This window comes from Alternaria ventricosa (assembly GCF_023758065.1).
Source record: "Alternaria ventricosa strain BMP 2768 chromosome Unknown scaffold_4, whole genome shotgun sequence".
Classification (NCBI taxonomy): Eukaryota; Fungi; Ascomycota; class Dothideomycetes; order Pleosporales; family Pleosporaceae; genus Alternaria; species Alternaria ventricosa.
Window position 1 is genome coordinate 910028 of NW_026055684.1, and position 23397 is coordinate 933424.

At 52.6% G+C, this 23397-nt stretch overlaps 9 protein-coding genes across 9 annotated transcripts; 7 read left to right on the plus strand and 2 right to left on the minus strand.

Annotated features, from left to right (window-relative positions):
* Positions 1-401: 401 nt before the first annotated feature.
* J4E93_002979 (uncharacterized protein) lies at positions 402-2371 on the plus strand (the record flags this gene model as incomplete). The annotated part of the gene is made up of 3 exons (XM_049340919.1): positions 402-945; positions 993-2047; positions 2192-2371. The coding sequence occupies 3 exons, from the start codon at positions 402-404 to the stop codon at positions 2369-2371; spliced, it is 1779 nt and encodes a 592-aa protein (XP_049201801.1).
* Positions 2372-4084: 1713 nt separating this feature from the next.
* Positions 4085-6558, plus strand: J4E93_002980 (uncharacterized protein; the record flags this gene model as incomplete). Its single annotated transcript, XM_049340920.1, has 3 exons — positions 4085-4938; positions 4987-5656; positions 5707-6558. The coding sequence occupies 3 exons, from the start codon at positions 4085-4087 to the stop codon at positions 6556-6558; spliced, it is 2376 nt and encodes a 791-aa protein (XP_049201802.1).
* Positions 6559-6599: 41 nt separating this feature from the next.
* On the minus strand, positions 6600-8785 carry J4E93_002981 (uncharacterized protein; the record flags this gene model as incomplete). The annotated part of the gene is made up of 2 exons (XM_049340921.1): positions 6600-7127; positions 7187-8785. The coding sequence occupies 2 exons, from the start codon at positions 8783-8785 to the stop codon at positions 6600-6602; spliced, it is 2127 nt and encodes a 708-aa protein (XP_049201803.1).
* A 1584-nt stretch (positions 8786-10369) lies between these two features.
* J4E93_002982 (uncharacterized protein) lies at positions 10370-11481 on the plus strand (the record flags this gene model as incomplete). The annotated part of the gene is made up of 2 exons (XM_049340922.1): positions 10370-10661; positions 10709-11481. The coding sequence occupies 2 exons, from the start codon at positions 10370-10372 to the stop codon at positions 11479-11481; spliced, it is 1065 nt and encodes a 354-aa protein (XP_049201804.1).
* A 631-nt stretch (positions 11482-12112) lies between these two features.
* Positions 12113-13175, plus strand: J4E93_002983 (uncharacterized protein; the record flags this gene model as incomplete). The annotated part of the gene is made up of 3 exons (XM_049340923.1): positions 12113-12482; positions 12537-13006; positions 13068-13175. 3 exons carry the CDS (start codon positions 12113-12115, stop codon positions 13173-13175), a joined length of 948 nt encoding a protein of 315 aa, XP_049201805.1.
* Positions 13176-13771: 596 nt separating this feature from the next.
* On the minus strand, positions 13772-15147 carry J4E93_002984 (uncharacterized protein; the record flags this gene model as incomplete). The annotated part of the gene is made up of 4 exons (XM_049340924.1): positions 13772-14315; positions 14371-14731; positions 14785-14917; positions 14986-15147. 4 exons carry the CDS (start codon positions 15145-15147, stop codon positions 13772-13774), a joined length of 1200 nt encoding a protein of 399 aa, XP_049201806.1.
* Positions 15148-17493: 2346 nt separating this feature from the next.
* J4E93_002985 (uncharacterized protein) lies at positions 17494-19391 on the plus strand (the record flags this gene model as incomplete). The annotated part of the gene is made up of 2 exons (XM_049340925.1): positions 17494-17653; positions 17707-19391. The coding sequence occupies 2 exons, from the start codon at positions 17494-17496 to the stop codon at positions 19389-19391; spliced, it is 1845 nt and encodes a 614-aa protein (XP_049201807.1).
* A 461-nt stretch (positions 19392-19852) lies between these two features.
* J4E93_002986 (uncharacterized protein) lies at positions 19853-21153 on the plus strand (the record flags this gene model as incomplete). The annotated part of the gene is made up of 2 exons (XM_049340926.1): positions 19853-19933; positions 20008-21153. 2 exons carry the CDS (start codon positions 19853-19855, stop codon positions 21151-21153), a joined length of 1227 nt encoding a protein of 408 aa, XP_049201808.1.
* Positions 21154-22462: 1309 nt separating this feature from the next.
* J4E93_002987 (uncharacterized protein) lies at positions 22463-23353 on the plus strand (the record flags this gene model as incomplete). The annotated part of the gene is made up of 2 exons (XM_049340927.1): positions 22463-22763; positions 22944-23353. The coding sequence occupies 2 exons, from the start codon at positions 22463-22465 to the stop codon at positions 23351-23353; spliced, it is 711 nt and encodes a 236-aa protein (XP_049201809.1).
* Positions 23354-23397: the final 44 nt, after the last annotated feature.

The window sequence follows — 23397 nt, forward strand, 5'->3', positions numbered from 1 at the left end:
ACCGTAGTCATGCATCTCGGCCTGGCTAGTGCAGCAAGGCAGTGCGCGAACCCAGACGCGTTCTCGTACCGGTCGCAGCGCCTGCGAAAACCGGCCTAATCTATGCCGCATGCCATGCACCAACCGGCGTGCGAGGAGGTGTACAGTAAGATGTGTGAAGACATCCGAGGCGCGGTTAAACACTCCAGAGATGTTGGTTCGCCCCGATACAGTGGTCGGGCTGCCTCGCTATCTTCTTTATGTTGATTGAGTAGCATCTTCAAAGCTCTATCTACTGACTCTGGGGCGACATCTCAGCATACTCTTTACATTTCGTCCTTCTCACTTCCCGACTGCTCTCTGTGATCGCGCAACTATCACCCTCCCCTTGATAGCACATATCAGGCTGAGCAATCGCCACGATGGGGGGCTCGGAGATGCCAAACGGACTGAACGTCAACGGTTACGGCCACAACTACGACTACCCACCATCACATGTTGATGGACCGTACAGAATCCTCGATCAATATCATTCGAAGCCAGCCAAGCTGCGAGTGGCATGTGTTGGCGCGGGTGCATCAGGGCTGTGTCTAGCCTATAAGATGGAGAAGATGCTTGAGCCTGGATCTTGGGAGTTGACGCTTTTCGAGAAGAACGCACAGTTTGGCGGAACTTGGTACGAGAACACCTATCCTGGCGTCGCCTGCGACATTCCATCGCATGACTACAACTTTACCTGGGACCCGAAACCCGACTGGTCGACTTTCTTCGCGTCGGGCAAGGAAATACAGGGCTATTTCGAGAACTTCGCCGAGAGACATGGGAGCAAGAAGTACATGCAGTTGAACAGCAGGATCGAGCAAGCCAACTGGAACGACGAGGATGGGTGCTACAGCCTTACCATCAGAAATCCCAAGACTGGCTCGATGAGGAAAGATTGGGCGCACGTCTTGGTAAACGGTTCGGGTGAGTTGCTATAGAGGCGCTGCATCGATGGGTCTAACGAATAACAGGTATTCTCAACAACTGGAAATGGCCAGACATTGAAGGTCTTCACGACTTCAAGGGTCCCGTCCTCCACTCCGCGTGCTGGGATCACAGCGTCGACTTCACAAACATCAACGCTGCCGTCATCGGTGTTGGTTCGACCAGCGTCCAAATCGTACCATCACTTCAAAAGGTCGTCAAGGGGTTGGAGGTATACATGCGAAGTCCGACATGGATATCGCCTCCTTTCGGCGCCGGCGCACTGAACGACGACCTCCAGAAGGGGCAAGACGTTGACCCTGGACAACGGCAGTATACTTTCACCGAAGCCGACATCAACAAGTTCAAGGAAGACCCAGAGTATCACTTGGAATTCCGGAAGAAGATCGAAGCAGAGATCAATAGCTTATTCGGAATGTACCAGCAGAACTCAGAACTCCAGAACCAGTTCAAAGATGTTATCACCAAAGAGATGCACCGCCGCATGGGACCTGGCCACGAGAAGCTGAAAGAGTTCATAATCCCCAAGTGGTCCGTTGGCTGCCGGCGCATCTCGCCTGGCGACGGCTTTCTCGAGGCTTTAGTGCAAGATAACGTAACTCCAGTCTTCGACGGCATTGAAAGAGTCGTTCCAGAAGGAATCAAGACTAAGGACGGCAAGATCCACAAGCTCGACGCCATTGTCTGCGCCACTGGCTTCCAGGTCGCATTCCAGCCCGCCTTCACGGTTCGCAACGGCTCCAACGTATCCATCAAAGAAGACTGGACCACCGGCCCGAACCTCTACATGGGTGTATCTGCTCCTCGATTCCCGAACTTCTACACTATAGTCGGACCCGGCGCGACGTGGAGTAACGGCACGCTCTTGCCGTCGATCGAGACAACCGTAGAGTATAGCACCAAGTGCATGAAGAAGATGCAGAGCGAAGGCATCAAAGCTATGAGCGTGAAGCAGGACGCCCTAGATGAGATCTACGCGCATTTTGATGAGTTCCACAAGACGACAGTGTGGCAAGAAGAGTGCCGGAGTTGGTTCAAGAACGGGCAGATCAAGAACAGAATCTATCTGTGGCCTGGTGCCGTAAGTACCCTCCAGCTTTTATGTTGCGCTTCCTTCCATGTATCCCTGTCCCAATCGACGGTGGTGTCGCGCATACCCGATCTTATGCGCGCATCTCCTATCAACCCCGCACAAAGCTGTTCGCGACTGACTCATTCAATGCAGACGATACATTTCCTCAAAACCATCAAGACACCGCGCTGGGAAGATTACGACTATGTATACAGATACAAGAACCGTTTTGCTTTCTTAGGCAACGGCGATGTGAAGGCGACGGCAATGAAGGACCTGCATGGCTTGAGCCCCTATATTCGCAACTGGGACCACGAATGGGACGTTGACTAAAGGCGGCTGAGCTGACATCTGTCAATGGGTCAGGCGTACCGTCGCTTGTTGGTACTGGATCTGGGCCCGGATTTCGGGTTGTTTTCTTTCCATTGGCATCCAAGCGTGCTGGGCGTTCGCCGTCAGGGTTCATCATTTAATTTCTTTTTCACAAACTGCCACTCTTTGGTTCATTTGCATCGCGCATAGCATGCGTGCCCATCGCTTTGGCAACCCCGAATGGTTTGGAAGAAAGTTAATATTGGTGATTTCCAGCTTTCACGGCAGTCAAGACCCCTCAATCGCGCACGGCTTCTGTCGCAGGTCGCTAGGACCTGGTGTGCGTGTCAAACTAGAGTGACTATGGCTAGCCTGATTGCGTTCATGAATGCAGGCTCGGATGCTCGCTTCCTAGTCCCAATAAGAACGCCAAGAAGCAAACATCACGATGGTTACAAGCTCCGAGACTCCGCCACCCCAATCGCAAGCCCTGACCCCGCTCATCTCGACGTCTTCCGACTCATGTTCCCCGGACCGAAGTCTCACTCTGCCCTAACACGAATCGCGATTTCCCGACTACCGTCGCATAGGGACAACGCCACGCTGCGCTATGGCTTGCAATTGGGCTTTGGGTGAATGCAGAGCAGCCCCAGACTCAGCTCAGATGCGAACTACTGACGCCATAGGTTCATGTGACGATGGCCTCGAAGCGACAGAGTGACTTGTTCCTCCAACCAAGTGATCCGCAATGCACTCCTACGTCAACTGTAGGCTTCTCCGCAAAGATCGGCTCAATGCCGGTTAACGAGCGTGTGGAGAGGGAAATTAAGCCATGCCGTAGGTTTGGCCTTGAGCACGGTGTTCTCGATTCTGCAAGCACTCGCTCTTCTGGGGTCCTCATTCGTCAGATCCGGTACGCAGCTCGTTCCGAGCATGTCGAGCCGACAGCATTACTAGGTACTTGTCATTCTGTTGCTAGATTTACGAAGAAGCTTGCCAAAAGCCAACGTGGTCGCATAGCTTGGAGGCGCCCAGTACAGTGAAACTGCGGGGCCCCACCTCCACGAGTTGAAGGCCTAAACCTCCCCAAAATCTAGCGGTTGACGTTTAGGGCTAGATTAGGCCTGGGTCACTTCATGCTCGTGGGACTCGGAGTTTAGGCTTGAGAGTCGTCTTCGCTGTGCGGTGTGCGACTCCTCTCTCCACAACATCCACAACGCTTTACGACATACTAGTGTAATTTCCTACTGACGTCTGTCTGTGACACAACATCCTCTGTCCATACCAGAAGCGACACCATCGATGGCCAACGAAAGATCAGCAGCAACCGATGATAACATGAGCGAACGGCGCTCAGCGGAACCGGCCTCCAAAGCCGGCAGCAAGCAGGAGCAGAGTACATCGGAGAAAGGTTCTACGAAAGGGAAGTCCTCGAAACCTCGACACAGGGCATCAGTCGCTTGCGCATCGTGCCGAGACCGCCGGATACGGGTAGGTTTTCTCTAGCTGCTTCCACGAAACGTTCTGACGACTTTGCAGTGTGTGGTACCTCCCGGTGAAAAAGAGTGTACGCAGTGTAAACGATCAGGCGTTGAATGCGTCATCAAGAACGACGACGAGCGACGACGGTTCGTGATTTGTCTTTACCAACCCATGCTAAGCTGACCCCTCTACAGACCTATATCGAGGGCATACATGTGCTCGCTCACCGACCGCGTAGCACTACTAGAAACGATGCTGAAGGAACGAGGCGAAGAGTTACCTCCAGCGAATCACCCTCCCAAAACCCGTCATAACCCTCAACCCGACGAAGAAGGCACATCGCCCTCCCGGAAAGCAAGCGAAAACCAAGCGAACAACAACGAAAACAACTCCAGTCCAGGCAGCCAACCAAGCCCCCAAGACGACTATCCCGATTTCGAACAGCACGAGATGAACACAGATAGTCCTCGCTTCTCAAATGGTGATGCAGAAAGCGCTGGCTCGCCATCTATGTTACCACCTCCAAAGAAAGATGGCATGGTCAATCGTCTTCTCTCAACTCGTGGTCATCTTAGCTTTGATCAGCTTAACGGTCGCCTCCGTTATTTCGGTCCAACAACAAACTGCCACGTACACTCTGAGTCTGTCAACCCATTCGGCGCAACCCAAGAAATGAACGAGCAGGCTCGGCGTGCCGACAAGATCATTCGCTCTCTTCCGCTGGAGACCTATGATTACCTCATGGATCTATTCTGGCAGTGTTACAATCCCGTCATCCATGTCCTGCACCAAGATGCTTTTAACGAAGACCGAGAGATGGGCCACACACAGTTCTACTCTGGATTCTTGCATGTCTGTGTCCTGGCTATGGGCTACCGTTTTGCGAACAAAGAAAGACTCGACATCAGAAGAATCGGATTACCGGGCATGGAGAGCACGTTACATCGCGAAGCAAAGTACATGCTGGATCATGAGCTGGAACGACCGGGCGGAATACCGAGCGTAGTTGCATTACTCCTGCTAGGTGATCTCGAGTGTGGCGTCGGTAGAGACAATCTGGGTTGGATGTACGGCGGCATGGCTGTGCGACTGGCTTTTGATATCGGGTACGTACTATTGGAAGATGGTTCGGTGGTGTACTAACGTTTACATAGTCTCCATCTCGATACAAGACTCTCGGGCCTTCCAGAACGCGAGGTCGAGATCCGCCAAATGACTCTGTGGGCATGCGTCATCTACGACAAATACTGGGCGCTGTTCTTGGGTCGCCCGACTTCGATGAAACCTTCAGATCTCGAGATATACAACCTGACAAAGCAATTTGAACGCCTTGGCACCTGTCGACCGGCTGGACTGGGGAAGAGCATGGAGACCATGATCTACGAAGCACTGCTTGATCTTATGGAGCTCGCAGGGAAGATCACCGAGAGCATGGATCCGCATCGCTCGCAAAACGCTTCGTCCGACTCACACACCGCTGTGGATCGAAATCAGTACATGCGCATGGCGGCACTAGACCGCGAGTTCAGCAGTTGGTATGCCAGACTACCCGAGCAACTGCGCTGGACACCAGCCAATATTGCGACAGCTCCATTTTCGTTCTTCCTGTTGCACCAACAGTATCACGCGAGTCTGATTTTGCTACACCGACCGTTCGCATTGTATGAAGACCAAGCGGGTAACGAGACTGGACCTGACGATCATTTCTCCGCGTTGAGCAGGACAGTGTGCACCAAACACGCCATTCGCGTAGCAAGGATATACTGGCAACATCGACAGCGATTCGATACGAAGCAGATATTCGTGACAGGCATGCAACACGCAGTATGTAGCAACCAAAATCTTTCATCTCTCTTACTGACATTCTTCCGTAGGGTACAGCGGCGACCGCCCTCGTAGCAGCCTTGGCATTCATCAAAGACCCCACCTCCAGAGCCAACAACATGCAGTACCTCGAATGTCTTTCCGCCGCTCTCTCGGACATGGCATCTACCTATCAGCCCGCAGAACGGATGTCTACCGTCCTACGCGCGGTTATGGTGGAGCTACGCGGCGGCCCCGAACCCCCGAACTCTTCCTTCAACCTTTACAAGCCCGCATCCTCTACAGTACCTGCGCGAAGAGGCAGCACGATAGACATGGACGCCGACATGAACGAAACCCAGCAATGGGCCAAGAAACGGCAGACTAGCCGCGGAAGGCCCCGTGCAGGTACAGGTGGCAGCAGGAAGATGAGAACGATGAGTATGAGTACTACTATGAGTATGCCATCTGATCAAGGAAGACACGGTCTCAGCATCAAAGCTCCTCCACCACCCCGCTTTGACGACCCTGTTCAGAACAACGATGGATACGTACTGGTGACGCCGCGTTCGGAACTCGGCAGTGTCGGCTGGCCCAGCATTTCGGAGCCTCCTGAGCTGTCTCACAACATGTCTACCCCCTCGACTACTCTCTCTTCTTCCCACATGAACCGCAACTCTGGGGCTTGGATGGGCGCAGACTTCGATCCTCACGATCCAATCTCACAACTTGCTAATGCGCATTTCCCTGAGTTGAGCGCATTCGATGATCTCGGTACGGGCGGTAGCGGTGGTGTCAGTGGTGGTGCAATTGATGGAGTAAATCTGGATTTCATGCCACTGGGAGATGGGAACGAGTGGAGTCTACCCAAAGAATGGAATGGGCCGACTGATATGGATGGTTTGAGTGCTTTTGATATGTAGTGTGTGCTTGGAGCCGCGAGTATATCTGACAAGGAACTGTATTAACCCTCCTTAATATCAATGACCGCGTCCCTTCCCATACTCCCGTTCTTCTCTTTACTATGGTCCGAGTGCTCATCATCGGCCACAACGGTCCCCAATCGGGTTAGCCCACTTTCCCTCCCCTCGCCCATCCTCTCCACCATGCGCTGAATATGCGGATGCGACGGCGCAGGTCTCTGACTCGATCTCCTCCTTCCCATTCCCACCCCAACCCCCATAGGCATATGTTCAGCCCCTCTCAGCCGCAGCCGCATACCCTCTTCCGTCGACATGGTCCGGTCTACGCGCTTTGGGGGGTCCAAGTCTGTGTCATTCGGAACCTTCGATTGCGGCCTCGGTCGTAGCCATCGCCACAGTTCCTTCGTTTTCTGAGCCCATATGCTGTAGCCGTATTTCGTTGAGAGGAAGCCGATGATGCTGAAGAAGGGGATGCAGATCGTTACTAGGACGATAGCGAATGGCGTGAAGTTTGCCGGACTTTCGGGCATGTTCGTCATACCGAAGACTGAAGTCACGAATGTGAGAGGCTGTCAATGAGTTAGTTCTTTCTTTTGCGCGAGATCCGAGAGTTGTTCTGTTCACATACCATGAAGAAGAGATTGACGATGGTCAAGACTTTGATGTTGTACCCCTGGTGCACGGTGACATCTGCCAGCTCGACGGACTTCCTTGACTCTTGGATGCTAGTCCCAGAGAATAACTGCTCTTGTAAAGTTTCGATCTCATGGCGTCTTTCGTTGTTCTCTGCGATGATGGTCCTGAGCTCTTTCATTTCCCGTTCGAATTGAAGCCGCAACGTCCGCAAACGGCGCTTCCAGTGATCGTTGCGCGGCGACTCTTCGAAAAGCGGCCAGAGTGTCTTGTTTTGACCTTCCCAGATGTCGTCGGTGAAACAGTCTTCGAAAGCGTCAATCATGGATTTGATGCTGTTGTTGACGTTGCCTAAGGTTTGATGTGCGTAGAAGTATCTTCGAATCCAGGTAAAGTCCTTGTCCTCGAACAGTCGGGCTCGGCGTAACTCCTCGCTGAACAGGAAACCCAACGGTGGGGTGACTAGGTCGGTGATGCGCTTGTAGATCTCGTCGAATCGCTTCCTCGCGTCCCGATATTCCGTCAGCAAAGCATGCAGGAATGCTTCTGCACCGTTGAGATACTTGTGGCCAGTTTCGAAGGTATATGGCGTTCCGTTTGCTGGTGTCGACTTCCAGTCTGGGAAACTCTCCAGCTGTAAGACTTGCCACGGCGACCAGACATCATGCACCCATCCGAACTGTGTCTTCGCCCGTCTTCCTCTATTACGGATGCGACGTGGTTTGTCGTCATACAGTACAAGCGCAACGACTGCACTGCACCGCGAGAGTGGTATATGATGATCGGATTGGCCCGTTATTTTATCCGCACGCTGCCATTGCATTGGCTGACAGTCATCTCCAACAATGGTGTAGTATTCAAAGTTGAAGAAAAAGGTCCTTTGATGTTTAGGGTTCTGGTTGAAGGCTCGGAACATATGCGCAGATGAAGCTTCTGTTTCGACTAGATGCCGAAAGAGTTCGTCCATGTCAAAGGCATCGTTTAGCGTCAGATGAAGTGCACCGAATAAGATTGGTGAAGGTTCTCGCGCTATGGTGATACGTCCAACCACTGTCTGGTCCGGCTGCTTGCCAACATCTCTCAGTGCGTGCCAAATCTCAGTTGCCCGACTCATGTTGTTCTCAGGGCCGGTCACTTCAATCAGCTCAGGCAAACCGTTGGTTCCGACATTGTACACTTGGAAGTGTGAATAATGGCTCCGATCATCCGCTGGCCCGGGCCCCATGTGGAAGAGATGAGATTGTTTGGTGAGCTTCGCGGGATCAGAGATGATCGATGCCAGAATCTCTCTGCCATGTTCAGTCCAGTTATGCGTCTTCAAATGCTCGCGCAAATGTTCGTGGTCGAACGAATGGGACGGTAATTCGTTTTGGACGAAATAGTCGTCTTCTTCATCGCTGCTGTCGTCAGATAGCGTCGAGGTATCGGCAAAAATAGCATCGCCGCCATGTCGTGTAGATGTGCGGCGAAGTTGCGAGGCGTCGGATGGTTTGAAGGTGTCGTTCGTTGCTGATAAGCTTTTCAGTAGCGCGTCATGGGAGCGCTGGAGCGACTCTAGCTGCTTCCGAAGATCGTCAATCTCTGTCGATGCCATCTGTCGTGTTCAAAGCCGTGTGACCCGACATACAAAAGCTACTTTCGCAATCGAACTTACAAGAAGTTCTGCTTATGTCGTGCAGGATTGTTAGGATCCGGCCCCCACACTAGCGCTGCAGGAAGCCCAGCCTTTCAATTCAGCATTCGAGTTTCCCATCCAATCTTCATCTATGCCAAGGTGGAGCTAGCGTGGAGCTGGGTCCAGAGTCGCGATCAGAAGAGGGGCCATTGGCCTAATTCGTAGATGCACACCGGTCGTATGAAGGAGTTGTGAGGAAAATATGCAGCACGCCTGCTTAGGTTCGCTCACCGCCCTTTTCCAATTGGACATGCTCATGTCGCGAGCCAGTTCAGATCGAGCAATCGAGCACGAGGGCTGTCTCCCACAAAGTAAAGATGATTCCGTGTCGCGGGTACAGGCTCTTCTGGTAGCTCTGCTGCTTTGTTGAGATCTCGGGAGCGGGAAGCAGAGCGGGCGCGACCGAAGCACCGGCACCATCGAAATCACGTGACTACCACAGAGCTGACTTCTAGACTTTTCAGTGTAGTTACATTGTCTTCCTTTTGCCCAGGCGACCGTTATCTCGTAGACGACGCGACCTGACGCGACCTACTTTGCGTCCGAGACGCGTCAGGCCACGATGTCGTTTTTCTTCGGTCGCGTCATCGGCGCTCGCTTATCGATTGCCAAATTTCCTTTGCCCGTGATCTTCGTGACACCAGCCCCCTTCATTGCCCACACGAATTGAGAGGGCATGATGCCTACCCTTTCCACTTTTCTTTCGGTATCGCTGCCTGTGATTCTGGCTGCTCTAATTTACCAGCTAGGGTTGCCGGCTTTCATTAGCGAATACGTACCATCCACATTTCTTCCAGATCTCTTCGTACCCACATACTGCTATAAGTCTGTCAGAACGCTTTCGGCGGAGTTCCCGCATGCCGAGTGCTTTACCATCCACGACGGCAAATTCTCCAGTGTCTTCGTAGACAATGCAGCCCCTGATGCGGTGAAAGAATCCCGCACAGGGTACGTGTATCCTGGTTTTTGGGATGGACACGGCCACTTGATCCAGTTTGGAGAATCTCTAGATTCGGTGAGCCTCTTTGGCGCCGATTCAATGGACGAGATCAAGAGGAGACTGTTGAAGTATAAGGCAGTCCGTCCAGAAAAAGGAACTAGTGAGCAGTGGCTACGGGGCGTCGGTTGGGACCAAGCTCATTTTGAAGGGAGGTGGCCAACTGCAGTACGTTGGACCTAATGAACGCGGACGCGCTGTAGTGACCATGCTGATACTGACACTTCATCTAGGCAGATCTGGAGATAGACGAGGGGTTCAAGGATCTCTATGTTATGCTTGATCGTGTCAGTTCTCGGTACGAAGTAGGAGCGACGCATATACTGACTTCGCGCAGGTTGATGTTCATTGCATCTGTAAGTCAGCCCTGGAAATCGAGGATAAGGTTAATCTAACCCAGGGATTTCATCTTAGGGGTATCTGAAAAGGTGCTTGATCTTCTTCCGTCATTCAGTATACCTCCTGGGGGCGAAGTACCGGCAAAAGGTGTCTTCTGCGACAATGCCATGGATATCGTCCTAGAGTATTACCCAAAGCCCACCAAAGCGCGCAAAACCGAGTTCATTAAGACTGCGATGGCAGAGTTGAACAAACATGGTATTGTTGGGATGCACGATGCTGGCGTAGTGCCGGCAGATTTGGAGCTTTACGAAGAGCTCGCGGACGACTCGGACTGGACTGTGAGAGTCAATGCGATGATTGAATGCGATGTCCGGAACACGTTCTGCCCCGAGGCGGTCAGGAAAGTTTCGACTCCGAATGGCCGATTTCATGTGAAGAGCGTCAAGCTTTTCGGAGGTATGCACACCATGGCCCACTCTCAACAAGTTACTTACAGTTTGCAGATGGGGCTTTGGGCTCCTGGGGCTCAGCTATGATCGAGCCGTACAGTGACAAACCGGAGTCCTCCGGCTCTTTACTTGTCAACGCGACTACGCTGTCACGTGTGACATATGATTGGGCCGTCAAGGCAGGGTACCAAGTCAATATTCATGCTATTGGGGATCTTGCTAACAGGCTTGCGGTTGACGCGTTTGAAGCGGCGTTGAAACGCTTGTGCCCCCACGCTAACCCCCGCGACTGCCAAGCTAAACGTCGTTTCCGCATTGAGCACGCCCAAATCATCCATCCAGATGACCAGCTTAGGATGTCAGAACTTGGTATCATTGCGTCAATACAGCCCACGCACGCGACCTCTGACATGGGTTATGCCGAGAGCAGGCTGGGCCAGCAACGAACAAAAGATGAGGCGTACCGAATGCGGTCGCTCTTACCACTTCGTCCAATCCTCGGAAGCGACTTCCCAGTCGAACCCGCGAGTATCTTCGAGGGAATGTATGCGGCAATCACGCGACGAAGTCCACACACAGGACTGGACCCTAGCGGTGGCAAGGCTGGCTGGTATCCCGAAGAAAGCCTCACTTTCGAACAAGCTCTGGAGGGATTTACGGTAAACACTGCGTATGGCGCCTTCTTAGAAGGCAAAGCTGGTGTCATTGAAGCGGGGGCGTATGCTGACTGGGTTGTTCTTGACGAACAACTTGAATCGCTGGACCCAGAAGCATTGAGGAAGGTGACAGTGAAAGAGACGTGGGTGGGCGGCAAGCGAGTCTATTGACGGTCCGGCCGTGAAGATCTTGTTCGGTAGAGAGGTTGAGCGGCGAGATCTCCCTCTACCGGCCAACGCCTGACACCAGCTCGGCAAGCCATCGATGCAGCACACTCGACTGGACGGCTCGGGCGGCCGACAATCAAAAGTTTTCGAGAAAATTCGAGCGGTAGGTTGCCGGCAAGAGAGGGGTCATCGATCTGCATACTGCTGCCAGGGCTTGAGGCTGCGGGTCATAATGTGTCCCTGCTATTTGAATAACGTCTATAGGTGTGCCTTCAACCCTTTATGCCCAACATGCATTCAACCCCACACGTTGGTACTACATTGAGCATAGATCCCGCTTGTATGTCGGGCCATCCCTAGCACAACTCACTATCCCACACGACCATCAGGGTACTCAGCCAACCAGACAGACGCCATTACCGCTCAATGCGTTTGACACATGGCAAAGGCGAAAAGAGTTTTCCTAGTCTACACATGCACGCTCGTGATGATTATTCCCCCGGGCACAGCTGACAATCACAGTAGCGTATAAAACTTTGCTAAACTGATAGTTTGCATCTTGATCACACACTCAAATACAGCAGTACTACCCGACAACGGAAACAACAAGAAACACGTATACTCGTACCTCAACATGGCGACCATCGAACGTAAGTCCACTGCGGAACTGTCCAAACCCACTACCCCTGTCGGATCCCTTACCGTCACACCACCAATCACACCGAATGCGACCAGTACCGCGGCGCATCAGCTAGTTTCCGATATCAGGGAGATATACACGGTACTCAACGAACTATCGTCATTAGCGCCGTCGGAGCAAGTCAACTCTCTCCTCACACGACTCGTAAACCTCTGCGTCGTACCTTACAGCGCAGAATTTACATCATACTTTTTCCGTATACCTAACGTAGAGAGCCTTTGCTCCAGTTTGCGACCGCTATGTTCAGAAGCCGAAGGAGAGTTGGAGAAGTTCTGGGCAAAGCGCATGCTCAACGATATCAGCAGTAAGTGCGGCGCAATCACGCATCACACTTAACTACAAGTCTAACTTTATCCAGGTACAAACCCAACACCTGAGGATGTTCTGAGATCTTTCCCTTACCACCAAAATTACGTCGATCTCTCCCGCTTGGAATGTTCGACCATAGAAGCGTTCCTCCCCAGCCCACCGACCAAAATCGCTTTCATCGGCTCCGGTCCATTACCCCTGACCTCCCTCTGTTTCCTGGACCGCTACCCCACCGCGCAAGTGCACAATGTGGATCGCGATGCCTCTGCGCTTCAAGTCAGCGAATCGTTATGTAAGCGATTAGGCTATGGCAAGCGCATGAGTTTCGCTTGTGAAGACATTACCGAGGCTTCATCAAATTCTGAATGGCAATCGTGCCAGGTCGTCTTTCTTGCTGCGCTTGTTGGTACGGACACCTACACAAAGCTCAACATACTCAAAAGCATGGTGAAGAAGCTGGCGCCAGGTACATTGGTGGTGGCGAGAAGTGCCCAAGGCATGCGGAGTGTGTTGTATCCGGTATGCTTGCACCAACCTTAAATTCAGTCAGTTTAAAACGTGAGAATTAACGAAAGTACAGATACTGGAGCTGTCCGAAGACCTCCAATCCATCGGTGTCGAGATCCTCGCCGAAGTACACCCGTGGACTAAAGTCGTCAATTCTGTTATTGTTCTACGCGTCAAATGATCACGATCGCGGGTCACTGGTACAAGTCAGCTTGTGGTACATATTTGCTCCGTTTATCAGTTCACACAGTGTATTTGCATACTTTGCGGCGTGTGCGGCACTTCCCCACAACGACATTACGAATCGAAGCGAAAGGGGATTTTACGATCTGTGCATAACACGACTGGCTTTTTTCCCCCGCGATATGTTTATTCGCGCATGTCAACCTCAAAGATGTGACCCTAGTTGTGGATGTCAATGTATGCGAATGGTTCTGGCACTATTTCTCTACAGTGATCGCGTTCTCGTTTCGGTACTTCGTACGAATAGCATGCCATCCTCAAGTCAATTTGCAAAGAACAGCTCTAATTTTGACAGTATATTCATTGTGAGACTAAAGGATGCCAAAAGAGACGGCATTTGGGAAAGACTTGGTGTTAACACAAGTAGATATCTTCGCGTCATCATGAGCTAACTGCTCCACACATATTATAGTCGTTTCATGCGAACAAAAAGCACCTGGGTATCCAACTATCGAGCGGCTCAGCCTCCTCCACACTGGCCTACACTAAAGACGCAAACGAAATCCTGATTTTCGGCCGTTAAAGACATTCCCATTACCGAGACCGGCGAGGTCCTTCTCCATTCTCTAAGTGCGGACTTGCCCAGTCGATTTCAGGGTTATACATCTTGGGACTCCCGCCGCTCTTGGAGTTGGAGCTACTTCCTGCCTCTCCGACATCATTGGTGACAGTGACTTGTACGTCTGTGCTCTTCATGATACCAGAGCCTTTTTGATCGTCGTCTAGAATGGCCCGATCGCTCTCGTCGTCACCGTCGAGGATGCTTTCGCCGGGTAGCCTAGAGTGATAGGCTTTGCTTCCTTGGAAGTTCTTCATGTGAATGCTGTTTCCATGTGCGGCGCTAGAGTTTCCATAACCGTAGTGTGGCGTTTTGCCCGAGCCTGTCAACGTCGAGGGCATGAACTTCTTGAAAAGGTGATCGAATGCTTTGCGGAGCGGAGGGAGGGACGCGATGAGGATGCCGATGGAGAGTTCGGAGCTGGACCAGATGGTCAGGTTCACGCCATCCCACGTTGGGTCTTGCGTCTTGGTGATGGCCTTGAGTTCGATGGTCTTGAAGATTGAGCATATCGTTGCACTACGAGACGTCAGTGGCGGCTCACTTACAGTGACTGTGAACTCTGTTTACTTACGGGATACTCAGCAGGAAAACGATGCGGATGCCCAGTTGAGTTCGACTGTTCAACTGGACGCGCGATAGATAGATCAGGGGCGCAGCCATGTACACTACGTCAGTGATGATGTTGCTGATACCCTGGGTATAGGACAGCGCGAGTGTGCCCTTTGCCCAGCAATGGCTCTCCCCGGTAAACCCGAAGTTCCAGTTCCGTTCCAGGGGTGTGCATCCGAATAGCGTCAAGACCGGTGCAAGGAAGTTGAAGGCAGTCACCATCAAGATCGAGAGCCAAACAATGACCTGATACAATCTGGAGAAGTTCAGGACGAGTAGCCATGCGCAAATAGACCATTTCAGAAAAGCAACGGCAATGATGTCTGGAAGTCGTATGTCAGCAACGAAAAGGAGGGAACGTGAAGTGTAGACTCACTGACGATCTGTGTGATCCAGAGATGATAACTGTATGTTCTGAGATTCGGGAAGACCGTTGGGTCCATGATGTGGCGCCCAAGGCCATTGTTGACGACAACCTGGTTCAGTGATGTCGCTGTGATGTTGAGAGCCTGCAGGACTCATGTCAGCGCCGAATTCCACAGAGTCGGGACGATCTTAGGGCTGGGGGGAGACTCACAGTGGCTATGATCAACAAGTAATCACAGGCAATGAACTTGCGCGATCGCAGTCCGTACACGACTCTCCATACCAAGAAAGCGGTGCTGATCACCGTTAAGCTCCATACCGGGATGAGAATCTTCAAGCGTTGGTCCGGCCATTCTTGTGTACCTGCGTCCATGATGCACTGCAGCGGGGTCGTTCGATCGAGATGCGGAATGGCATGGATCGCAAAAGTCACAATCGGTGAACAAGAGGAAAAAGCAAACAGCCACTCAATGATCGGGAGTGCCCCGGGGTTTTCAAGTATATTCCTTCGCGCCACTCATCTCTTGCGTCGGCCGTTCTGGTTCAAGACGGGCGAAGCGAAAGCTAAACAGCACGGTCGCGGGTGACGGGAGAAGGCCGCCAGATCGATCACAGAAGGTGCACTCGCTCGAGACCGACTTTCGAAACAATCCAACACGGGGATATCTAGCTGTACATCCTAGGGTGACGGTCGCCGAGCTGATCTGGCAGTGATGCCGCATAAATTGAGGCCCCACATGCTGCATATTTAACCCATTGTCACCCAATGAGAACGACAGTCAGGGTGGGCGGGAAATCATGAATCAAGCGTACACTTTAGAAGTACAACCGAACAGGTCACACCATGTAGAGTTGCGATTGTGGCTATGTGTGCGCATGAGAACTTTTGCATAGGGCGACGCATGTTGTAGATCTTGTTGCAGATCCCAGGCCCGCCTACCATGGTCGCAACGCTGGTGGAACACTGAATGGGTGCATTGGTCCAATGGGTCAGAGAGCGAACGTGCGATCTTGCATCGTCTGACGGTTCTCGGGGTTGCCGCATGGACGTTGCGCAATCTTTCGTCTATCGCACCATGAGATGGGAATGGTGGAAGAGGTGGTAGCGAGTGTCAGGCCAAACAGCGCTAGAGAAGCTAGTGCGGTTAGCGCATGAGCTAAATGCAGGGCGAATTCTCCGCATACTGGAACTCACCGGTAGAGCGAACCGAAGCCACCTTTCACGGGACTAGCTGCCTAAGATCTTCTTCTCTTTCTAGCGCTCTACTTAGTGACAAAAAGAAGAATCCATCGAGTGCGCTGCAACATCGCCTTCCCTATCGTCGCCTGCCAAGTGTCGCAATGTCATGTCAACGTGCGGCTGAGCCCTAAGAGAAGGTACTTCATCCTCCTTCCTCGGGCTCTTCTCGTTGGCCCGCATGTGTGGGCCGACCGGCAATCGGCCCTAAGACTCAATGTACAGGGAAGAACGCAGAACATTGAGCTGAAGGGGGCCGGGTCTTTACTACTCCGCGGGCCGCCTGACTCAGTATCCTGACGCAACTCCAGCCGTGCAGAGGGAGTCCGTGGTGCGCCCATGAGAATATATCTTTCCGATATTCATGTTGCATACGGGTTTCGACTACGACAACGTGGAAATCGCCGCGCTGGTATTCCTCACCACGGACGAAGACACCATAAAGCTATCGAAACGGCAGAAGAGAATGAAATGATACGCGGATCGGAAGCTTAGCGGTATGTTTCCTGCAAGCGAGGTGGCCATCGATCCCGAATCGCGTCCACTCTCCGAAATCATGGTACCTGGTTCCCCGAGATGGTCTCAGATGGCGAATCAAGGATCGAGGTCTCTTGGTGGCCTTATTACACTGCATATCCCGCAGCAATGTACCTGCCGTGTTCCAGAGGGGCGGCATCCTTTGCTGCAGTCCTTTGCAAAATCTCCGAAGCCATAATGCGTTCTTACAAAGTGCCTACCCCAGCTTTTTAACATGTACGCCGCTGCCGTCGCCAGAGCTGTAGCTCAAACTCAATCACATGCTGGTCTGGGGCCGAGGACATCTGTCCATGTCTTGTCTCCCGTCCAAAAGTGGGGCGTACCTCCGGCAAGAACACCATGAATCGCTGACTCGGTCCTTCTGTACGATGCGCTCTCTACGAGCCGCAGAGATTTTCATTGGCCCACATCAACATCAGACCACCGAACGTACCTCGCTTCCATGTTCACTGCTGCTGCGGCTGGCCGGTCATGAGCCTGATCTCTCTGGTGGAAGAACGTTAGCACCCCGGCCCCGGACCGCAACGGAGCCCACAAGTCCCTGATGTTCACCGGGAGTCAGGGAGTTGTGATTGCACGATCCGTATGCGGCCTGTTTATAGGTTCAGATTACTGAACCCCTACCAGAAGGATTGAGGTCCGCATTCTAGAACGAATCTGTACATGGCAACCGCCAGCGCCGCGCCACGGCATACAAACAATTTACCAGACTATTGTTCGCCCTCGCGGTATTAGTGGGTCGATCAATTCCTGGATGAATTCGGTAAGATAACACCGCAATGTAGGCTTTCCCACGTGGCGAACATGTTCTCGGCCAATGCGAGCAGCGAGTAAGTACTCTGTTCGGTCCGTATAAAGCATCTAGTGGCTGCACACCCTCACAGGTTCATTGCAGCGCGCATCCAAATTTACTTTCGTTTAAACTTAATATTTTGGACCTTCAAGATGCCTGTTTTCTCTAGGTTAGCCGTTGCTGTTCAGCTCTTTGCTGTAATCCTGTCGCCAGTTCTTGGTGCCGCCGCTAAGCCCCAGTATGACTATGTCATTGTCGGAGGCGGTGTCACTGGATTGATTGTTGCCAACCGCATCACCGAGGACAAGAGCAGTATGTATTTCAGACCCACAGCTTGTCTAAAATTTTACTAACAGCAGCCCCAGAGACTGTCCTTGTCGTTGAAGCAGGTGACAACGTCGATACCGATGCGACCAAGATCCCATACAAGGCCAATGACTTGACCTCTGCGGCTGGTTTGATCTGGGAGAACATCAATTCCCTACCCGAGCCAGCTATCGGCAACACATCGTACCAGGTTGTTGTTGCCAAGGTCCTCGGTGGTGGATCTGTCATCAATGGCATGGTCTACGACCGCGGCTCAGCTGCCGACTACGATGCGTGGGAGGCTCTTGGCAACAAAGGATGGGGTTGGAAGGGAATGGAAGAGGCCTTCATCAAGGGTACCACTTTCCAACCTCCCACTCCCGATGTTGTCAAAGACTTCAACATCACTTGGGATGAGTCGACCTACGGTAACGGACCGTTGACCGTCTCAATCACATCCAACCAATATGAGGATATCAAGGACTACTGGGCGGCGTGGAAGGCCACTGGTATCTACATCCCAGAGGATGGAAACGCCGGCGAAGCCTACGGTCCTTCTTGGTACGCCAACACCATGGACGCGACCACCGGACGCCGCGCACATGCTCGCTACGCATACTACGACCCCATCCAGACTCGCGCCAACCTCCACATCCTCACAGGCACCACCGCCGACAAGATCATCTTTGACAACAAGAAGAAGCCGCTCATGGCTACTGGCATTGAGGTTACTGACAAGACTGGAAAGACTTCCACCTTTTACGCGAAGAAAGAGGTCGTCCTCGCTGCGGGCGCTATCCAGACACCTAAGCTCCTCCAGCTCAGTGGCATTGGTCCCAAGTCCATTCTGAAGGCTGCCGGTATCGACGTCAAGGTTGAGCTCGATGCTGTAGGCTCCAACTTCCAGGACCACCCCTACGCCACCGTTGTCTTCAACACCACTTCCAACTACTTCCCCAACCAGAACTCGCTGATGACCAACGCGACATTCAACGCTTCGGCCTGGGAGCAGTACGTTGAGCGCAAGACTGGTCCTTACACCTACGCCCGCGGTAACGCCCTGGCTTTCATCTCCCTGCCTGACATTACCAAGGACTTCAAGTCTCTCATCAGCACCCTTAACGGCCAGACCGCCACCGACTACCTTCCTAGCATCTACAAGAACAGCAAGAAGCTCGCCAAGGGCTTTGCTAAGCAGCGTGCAGTTATTGCTGACATATTCGGTCGCAAGGATGCCGCCGTGGCCGAGTTCCCCGTTCCCGCGGACGGCTCATACGGTCTTGTCGGTGTCGAGAAGCCCCTGTCGCGTGGTACCGTCTACATCGACGCAAAGAACCCCAACGGCCCTCCCAACGTCGTCTACAACGCCTTTGTCAACCCCATCGACCGTATGGTCATGGCCGCTGGTATGCGATTCTTCCGCACCGTGTGGGCCCGCCCCGAGCTCGCCAGCCACAAGATCTCCGAGACCGTCCCAGGTGCTCAATACACCTCCGACAAGGAGATTTACGATGCCCTGCTTGCTCAGTCGATGTTGTCACCCACCCTTGCTCACCCATCTGGTTCTTGCCCGATGATGCCTGAGAGGGACGGTGGCTGTGTCAACGATAAGTTGATGGTGTACGGCACTCAGCATCTGTCTATTATTGACGCTTCTATCATTCCCATCATCCCGTCTTGCCATCTTCAGGCTACCATGTATGGTATCGGTGAGAAGGCTGCTGAGATCATCAAGTCCAGGTAGAGCGTGGTGATGGATTAAACTTCATTCTTGTATATATTTGGTTACTTTAATGTATCTAGGGACTACATAAGCTATATTCGCATGTAAAAGTCGCATTGTTCAAAATTGCTTTGAGGACTACATTCCTCCGCTCACCTTCTTTTGATGCCGCCAAGTTCAGTGAATACCTCCAGGCCACACTGAGGTCCTGTATTCTCGGGCCCTGTATGCTCGGGCTAGATGATAGTGAAGGACGTAATTGATTCGATGGCGCTTGTCCCAATGCTTCGGTGACTGCTAACAAGCTTCCGCTCGTTGAACGCGTGAGTGGGTCGGCCCCACTAGTGCCCCTCCATCCCACGGTTGCGTCACTACATTCCCAAAAGTTCAGGCTGCGCACAACTACGCGCGACGGCTACATTACCTCCGTCGCAACCACAACTATCAGCTACAAATCTACGTATACGTCGGGCTACGCTATAATGAAGCTACTCAAGAGTCAGATCGAACAGAAAACGGGCGCGGGGTTCGTCACCCTGCTGCCTGAGGAGCCAGAGGACATGGTAAGCGCGTCACAGACTGATTGCGGTGCTGGTAAATTCCAGTCCGCCAGGCGTCATCCTGTTGACTTCTGCAGTGGCACGCCTACAACCTGATCCAAGAACACGATCAAATACGCGCCAAGGCAGTTCGCCGAGTTTCGAAGACGTCTGACGCCGGCTCAACATCCTCGCAACGAATCGCTCTAGACCTCACGATAGCAGTAACCTCGACCGATTTCGATATTGGCTCCGGACAACTCCATGTGTCTGGTCGCGTAGCAAAAGAGAATGAGCACGTAAAGTTAGGGCAACATCACACATTGGATTTGGAGCTAAATCGCAAATTTACCATCGAAAAAGCCGACGGTTGGGATAGTGTCGCGTTGGAACAACTGAAAGAGGCATGCGACGCGTCGAAACGAGCGGAGCTTTGGGCTGTTGTACTGGGGGAAGGTACCGCGAACATATGCATGATCACTGAGCATCAGACAATACTACGGCAAAAGATTGAGGTCTCTGTACCCAGAAAGAGGAGAGGTGGCGTAGACGGGCACAGCAAAGGCATGGACAGGTTCTTCTCAACGACGCTTTCGACACTGCTACGACAAATAGACCTACCGAATGCCTCCAGCACACCCCAAGGCAAGACGCTGCCGCTCCTGCTCGCCAGTCCAGGCTTCGTAGCGTCGGCGTTTCTACAGTACATTAAAGAGGAGGCAACACGGACCACCAACAAGCCCCTCATGGCCCTCATACCCACGATAATCATCGCGCATTCGTCATCGGCGCACGTACACTCACTCAATGAGGTGCTCTCGTCGCCGGCGATAACGAACAAGCTGTCCGACACAAAGTTCGCGCGCGAAACGGCGCTGATGGACAAATTCAACACACTCATGCGACAAGACGACGGCCGGGCGTGGTACGGCCCGCGCGAGGTCGAGCGCGCCGTCGCCAAAGGCGCAGTTGGACGGGGTGGTGGAGTGCTAATGATCAACAACGCCCTGTTCCGCGCACAAGACGTGAAAGAGAGGAGACGATGGGTGAAGCTAGTCGACCAAGTGCGGGATGTGGAGGGTGGCGAAGTCAGGGTGCTCAGCTCATTACACGAGAGCGGGAAGCGGCTCGAAGGCCTCGGAAACGTCGCGGCCATCCTCACCTACCCACTCGAAGACCTGGATGAGGACGATGGGGACGACACAGGCGGTGTTGACGGCGAAGACGGCGAAATGATAATATAGGCGGGCGGATACATGGTCTGCCGAAGTTCGACTTGCACTCCGGATTACTTGCGAATACCTCCAGGCTCTACCCAGATACGACGACACAATATACCCATCATGATTACGTCCGCATGTATCGCGTCTTTGGCAAGTGACAAGGCGGTAAGATTGACATGGGCCCTTGCGCCACCCGCCAGTGAAACGCGACCGTGTACGCTGACCCAGCCCCCTCTAGCGCGCCCTCTGGGCAAAAAAGAGAGGAAACTTGCTGCCGTCGCCGCCCTTTGCTACTGCTGTGGTTCGAACAGACTGAATCTTGGTTGCCTTGGACTCCAAGAAATTAGCAAAAAAATGGTAGCTTCTCTTTGATTGAGCGTGTCATCCTTAGTGCAGGGGCCATGCTAATCTTCTCTGTATCGTTTCAAATTGACCAAATGCCCGAAGGCGAAGAGAAGCCCGTTTTATGACTCTATATACTCGTGCATTGTTGAAAAATCGCGTTTGGGCGAGTTTGGACATGAGACGGTGAAGTGGCGGGATATGGCTCGTGCGCGATCCGCAAAACGTGGAACGTGAGTTCAGGGGTCTCTAGGCTGCGATCGGACACGTGCAGTGACGTCGGCTGGAACTTCATAATGTTGGAATGCATAGTATTGATGGGATGCGACACTACAACATAGGAGCGGTTCTCGTAAGATGAATGCATGCGGTCACAATGAAACAAATCGAAAAACAATATCGCCGCTCCGAAGATAGATTGCTCCCTCGTTTCGCAGGAAGCGTTGTACTGTAGGTTCATCAGATGCTCCTGTCGGAGGGGCCCATGGACATCTGTTCACCAGACACCCCGTTCGCTCGAGCCGGCCGGTTCTTCAGTTAGTCAGGGTACTATACCATGGTGCCATCACGGCGGGTACATCAACCTGTAGTATGCTGCTCAAAGATATCGCCATTATGGTCTTGACGTCTAGCTTTCACTGCCCTGGAGGCGACCTACTCGGCGACACCGTGAAGAACAAAGACACAGTACGCGCTCATTAAGCTTGCAAAACGCCAGATGGCATGTTGAGCGTAGCTATATTACCTTGCGGAGGCTTTCAGAATCACAGATCCGCAAGCACAGGGAGCTGTCGCACTGGCCGCTCAAATTTGGGCCTTAGCCTCTCATCGAGACAGGTGAAGGCGAAGCTACAAGGTGAGAGACAACAAAATGCGCGAGCCGTAGGCATCTCCGCTCACATAAGTAGATGACTGAACAACGAAGTCTGGCTCTCTCTCTCTCTCTCTCTCTCTCTCTCTCTCCTCGCAACTTGTCCAGAACAGTAACATGACGTGCGACATGGAGTCCCAAGACCAATCATCCATGTACATCAGCGACCGCGAAGACGAATACAGCCGCCAGCCTGATTCTGCGTCTCAGCAGCCGCGCGCTGTTGAGCCGCCCACCCCCATATTCTTCTACGATGCCCAGGACGTCTACGGGCAACTCAGCAACATGTACCCAAGCAGCTTTAAGAATTCGATCTTTACCTACGGTCCCCCGAAGTACAGGGAATACTGCTGCGTGGAGCAGTTTTTCCAGCATGCTAAGGCGCTTTGGGCGATGGACACTGGAAGTTCAAGCAACGGTGAGGAAACCAGAATCTGACACTTAACAGGGATCCAGCGACGCGATCATGAAAACATCGGACCCCAAAAGGCACAAAGCACTGGGAAAAGAGGTCAAGAACTTAGATGTTAAAGAGTGGAACAAGGGTATGATGACGTCTTCGTGTTACAATGAAGAAATCGCTAATATGAAGCTGCAGTCTCGTACAAGGTCATGTTGAAGGCAGTTGGCTTGAAATTCACCGTCTCAGAGTCCTCTGATGCTCTCCGCGCAGTCCTCCTCGCAACCTCTGATCGCGAGATCGTCGAGGCATCAAGGGACATGACTTGGGGCTGCGGCTTGACGCTCGAGGAGGCGAGAAAGCACAAGGGCAGCTGGCCTGGAAAGAACCTTCTCGGGAAGGCGCTTATGGAGATACGTCAAGAAATAGTGGACGAAAAGGGACGCCAGACTCGCGGTTTCGCTCCGCCAAACGATGCAGTCGCGGGAGGTGAGTTATACCTTTTCGCATCCTTGTGGTTTACCATCATGAGTCTACACGAAACGTCGATGCTGCTGACGCTGGTTCCCAAAGCTAGTTCGTTGTTACGGCAGATCTCGGAGAACTGACGTACGCGCAGGACAAAGCGAAGGAACTCCACATGATGACACCT